The sequence below is a fragment of the Haliotis asinina genome, chromosome 1 (assembly GCF_037392515.1).
Source record: "Haliotis asinina isolate JCU_RB_2024 chromosome 1, JCU_Hal_asi_v2, whole genome shotgun sequence".
NCBI classification, from domain to species: domain Eukaryota; kingdom Metazoa; phylum Mollusca; class Gastropoda; order Lepetellida; family Haliotidae; genus Haliotis; species Haliotis asinina.
The window spans coordinates 20,205,528-20,210,796 of record NC_090280.1 but is presented as its reverse complement, the minus strand read 5'-3'; the positions used below and the strand labels follow the sequence as shown (position 1 = coordinate 20,210,796).

Sequence of the window (5,269 nt, the reverse complement as noted above, 5' to 3'; positions counted from 1 at the left end):
CTATTTGATATTGATGGAATATTGCTGAATGCGGGGTAAGACTCAACTCACTCACTCACTCACTCAACTTGTACAGCTTTGCCCTCTCCTGGACATAGGGAGCACAATACAACAAACATTCAATACTGTACCAAGGGGAATAAAACTGTTACCTTGCAATGTAAACACTTTTCATTGTTTAATGTTAGTATCACATATTGTATGGAATATTCCGTCCGCTGATAGATAACGAAATGTGTTGAATTTGATAAAATTTGGGCTTTCACGACAGATTAAATGATAGAAACTTCAAAATATTACGTCTTTTGCTGTTGGATTTTGTAACATAAAATTGAAGTATTTTTTGTACTTGAACAGATAAGAAAGGTCTTTCAATACATATATGTCTTTAAAGCAAATTGGATCAAATTTGACCTTCCCATCAAAGTATTCCCCCTTTCTGAACAGAGTAGCAACATAGTGAAATGTACATTTCTCTGGATAGTCTCCCCATCGGGGAAAGTCAGCATTAATAGCGGAAGTCAGCTTCGTGATTACCTCCCTTGGCGAGGAGAACCATGATGCATGCCATCCTGCATAGTTGTCAGGTGATCCGATAAGCCAGGTTTCAAACATACCCCAGGGGTGACTTCCTTTTTGGAGCTGTTGTATTACACCTTTACTCCCACGAATTGCATCACTATTGCCTTTATAGATGTCTCTTAGCATCTGGATAGTAGTCACACCGATAACGGTTTTTGAATTTTTATTTAACCAAAAGAATCCATATATAAAATTTTGAAGAACAAATCCCACAGGGAAGGGATAGCCATTGTGAAGTTTAAGGAAGTGTAGGAGGTTCACTGATGGCGTTTCATCCGTGTCCAAAAATATGAATAAATCATCTTTTCTGAGCCCTGAGACTCTCTTCTCAACAGCAGGTGCAAGTTGCTCTCGGATGTATGTTTCAGCAATCCAACCATTAGCTCGTCCACCTGCTGGAAAGGTGTCGAGATAAACGTGCATTATCTTGTGGTGGAATCGCTTCATGTATCCTCGTCTCAAATTGTGTAATAACCTCAAAGGCCGCGGATCACCATGTCCGGTATAGTTTGATTCCAGTATCACAAACAGATCCACGGCTGAATGCACTTGTAGCATCTTAAGCATGAGAACATGATGCTCCATATTGAATGTCATGGCTAGAATTATCCGCCGTGGCTTTTCTCTTGGGGTGATGATATAACTGCGAGGCAATTTGGACAAGGCAGTCTTAACGATTTGGGGCACAGAACAATGTTTTCCTGCATAACTTGAGCCACAAACACATGTCGCGTTAGACCCCTTCCCAAGTACCTTGGATGTGCCTGATTTAAAACATTTAGGCTTTCCGTTTTCGAATGTAAATTCCTCATTATCGTGATCAGGAAGAGTGAAATTTCTCGGCTTCTTCAGATCGTAATCTTCATATAGATTATGTCCATCATCTTCAGGAAGATCGAGAAGTTGAGTGTTGTTGATGGAAAAGAAATGATCTATTGAGTGATACCACTTTTCGAGACGCCAGGATTCTCCAGATCTGAATGGAAGCAGTCTGTCGTTATCTTTTTGGGCACAGTCCATATTTATCTCACTTTGCGGATATACAGCATCATGATCACTTCGAATATGTTCTGTTGTTTTGTTTGAATATCTAAGTAGTCTAGTTGTCTCAGTCTGCATCTCCTTTTGACTGAGTGTGGCATTAGGACGTAATACATTTCTGTATAATCCTTTGAGAAACAATGCGAACAGTATTAACATTTGAACGTAAAGAAAATATACAAAAATCTTGAAAACTTTGCTGTTTCTTGCACATATGAAATGGCCCATAATGGCTGATCGGCCTTTTGTTGCGGATTCTCGTAGCACAGAGGGTTCAATAGGCCAGCGGTCGTTTGAGATGATGTTTGAAGATTTTTCTCTGGATCTGACTCATGAATGGGGAAAGGATCAAGTCTACAAATTAAAACAAAGTTAATAGTTGAGGTTATTTCGGTGAGCAAATGTTTACATCTTCCAGTGAATGTCTACAATCGTGCAATGTGTACAAATAACGGAAATAACCATTTTGTACAATGCCTGATTCACCCAGTAATCGTGTACATTGTCTGCAATTTCCAGGCACTGTGTACATTGCCTGATTACTTTATCCAGTTATTGTACAGATTGAATGATTGTTGAACAGGGATTATTGTGTAGACAAGATTAGCATGGGTTTCGTTCTATTTGAATGAATAAGTGGCGAATAACAACTTCATTAGTTGAAGGACAATTGACTTTATTTCAAACACTATTAAAATCGCGTAATGTTCTGATGTAAAAGAAATAGTATCAGCTACGCAAGTGATGCTCTATCAAAAATGACTGGATATAATGCCCATATGTCTGTCAAACAATTTGACGTAAATGAAAAAGAACACACCACAGCGTTAAGATTAAAACTGCATACAATAAAGAGATTCTGATTCTCTATAATAACTACAGGTCTGCACAGCAGAATTCCCAATCACTACCCATGCTACTGACGAGACACATCGACTGTCTGTATCCTGGTCTACACAATAGAATTCCCAATCACTATGCACTAGACGGACGAGACACACCGACTGTCTGTATACTGGTCTACACAGTAGAATTCCCAATCACCACCCACAGGACGGACGAGACACACCGTCTGTCTGTATACAGGTCTACACAGTAGCATCACCAATCACTATGCACTAGACGGACGAGACACACCGACTGTCTGTATACTGGTCTACACAGTAACATTACCAATCACTATGCACTTGACGGACGAGACACACCGACTGTCTGTATACTGGTCTACACAGTAACATTACCAATCACTATGCACTTGACGGACGAGACACACCGACTGTCTGTATACCGGTCTACACAGTAACATTACCAATCACCACCCACTGTACATGTTCTACCCGACATTACATCATTATACGTTATTGTCTATGGTTCACAATCAGCTTCGTTGTATCCATACACAAACTGCGAAATATTTAAAACAATATCCACGTACCTTCACAGTTGATCGTCCTAAATCCATATCGTCGAAACCTCAGCGATGAAGCACAAACCCACTGGACTCAGATTATGTAACGATGCATACCCATAACCCTCGGCTCTTTCCTGTGACTGGTGAAGCCGTTCAACCAGAACATATGTCCCTGGCTTGGAGTGTCGATGTCGCCTTGCCCAGATGTGACATTCAATATGTTGGAAAGATACGCATCCTTTGTTCTATTCTCAATATACCTTATAATGTAGATTCCTGTTATGTTGTTATGTTCGTCATAACATGTTTAAACACCACGATGTAATGTGATACTGCATAAGTCTTTAATGATCGAAACATGACTGATGACGCGCCACTTCAAACCCGCTCTATATTGTAACTACCCTATAAGCTATGTAAGCCCCTCGATTCACACAAAGCAATGTGTAGTATACAATTATCATTACATAGCAAATGCATGTAAGGTGTCATTCCTTACTGTCACAGTAAAGCCTGGCTCCCTGATCCCGTTAGTGATCTCTTACGACAGTGTATGAAATAGCGTCTGCCAGGCGGCCCGCTGCTTGCTGGTTATATGGCGGGCTTACAACTTTAGTGTATAGCCAGCCCTGTGGGCAATCCATTTTCCATGAGTATATATTTTACCATGTCACTGTCTATGGGTGAAATTTTGAAAATAGTTTACAGTTGTGGTAGCTAGACCACGTCTGTATGTGTAGTTTATGACCAATTAAACTGTACCTTCCACAGATCAGCCTACCCTTTTATAACACTAAACGTGAATGGTCTAAAGAATGCTTTCAGTGACTATGTTGTTTTTGTTCAATTTACTGTTGCACATTTCCACTTTCCACAAGGAGAGTTACAAATCCCCTGTGTTAATCCATTCTAGCCAAATATACTGACCAGTGACACTAAATGAATCAACAGGGACCACCAAGCAATGCTTTGTAAAATTTGCTTTTGCATATGGTCTCACTATGATCTCACTATAAGTAATTCTTTGATGAGAATATTTAACACCTTGCCTCAGTTTCCTATTTATAATACAGGGCTGGTTACACGTTCACAGGGTCAGGAACATTCTTCAGTTATCAGCCAGGTGGACTTCCTGTTTTTTTCAGGAGTTCCATACAGTGTTTACGGCCAGCATGGGTTACTAAAGGCCTCACCCGGATCTTCAAAGGTCAGAGTACAGTCGATTCATAAACAATCTCCAAAGATATCATGACCGGATCTTTATTATACATATGACCAGTAAATATTATTTGAATCTGTCCATTTTGCAGGAGTGTACAGGGTGAAATTCCTTCTTTGGAAATTGTCATTTTTATAATGACTTAAGAACGACGTCTTAACTTTATTAGACATTTCCTATTTTCAAAAAGATGTACAACTTTTATATGCCCTTTTTTCTCAAGAAGCGAGACCTCTAAAATGGTGAAAATGGAGACCGAATGGGATGTGATTTTTCACAACCATGAAATAATGAATCAGCATTGATATCAAGCCGGTTGTGATCAGCTACCGTGCATGACTACTGCGCAGCGGCTCCTTTAAGGTGCAACATGTCATGTCATTTATGGCAATATTTTATGTGATAGTTGGATGGTATAATTTAATAATTCTGGTTTGGATAGGCCGATGTTCATCAAATCAGTACTTTTGGAATGCTCAGATAACAATTTAAAATTGTGGACAATAATATTACACATTTTCTTAACGCAAAAAATATGTTGGTAAGTTCAAAGGTCAGTTTTAATAGAAAGGGCATTTGATTAAGCGTTACAGGTAATTAAAGGCAACTTTTCCAAAACAAAGATCATTTGAAAATCATGTACTATATATTTGGTTGTCTTTGTATTGATGGAAAAACACTGCAAGGGAACAAAATTTGGTACTCCGTGCTTAGATCAGCAAACTTATTACATAATGTATGCTTAATAGTATATAGTATCAGTATCACCTATGCTCTATATAGTATTAGTATCACCTATGCTCATCAAACATTCGGTCATGAAAGAATGATGAGTGAATCCTGTCATAATAACGCAAGCAACACTCCCATCATACTCGTATCCTAATAAAGCAAGCAACACTCCCATCATATTCGTACCATTCCAAATGCTATTATTGACACAACGAAGGTCGCCAATATTAACTGGTCTCTGCATAAATCGTACTTCCCAATGCCAATTGTGAAGTCGCATTTGA

The 5,269-nt window shown here is 39.1% G+C and overlaps 1 protein-coding gene across 1 annotated transcript; it reads right to left on the bottom strand.

Moving 5' to 3' along the window:
- Positions 1-215: 215 nt before the first annotated feature.
- On the bottom strand, positions 216-3,150 carry LOC137273364 (beta-1,4-mannosyl-glycoprotein 4-beta-N-acetylglucosaminyltransferase-like). The gene is made up of 2 exons (XM_067805981.1): positions 3,059-3,150; positions 216-1,977 (listed from the first exon to the last, which is right to left on the bottom strand). Exon 2 carries the CDS (start codon positions 1,849-1,851, stop codon positions 289-291), a length of 1,563 nt encoding a protein of 520 aa, XP_067662082.1. The 5' UTR covers positions 1,852-1,977; positions 3,059-3,150; the 3' UTR covers positions 216-288.
- Between the last annotated feature and the right edge of the window lie 2,119 nt (positions 3,151-5,269).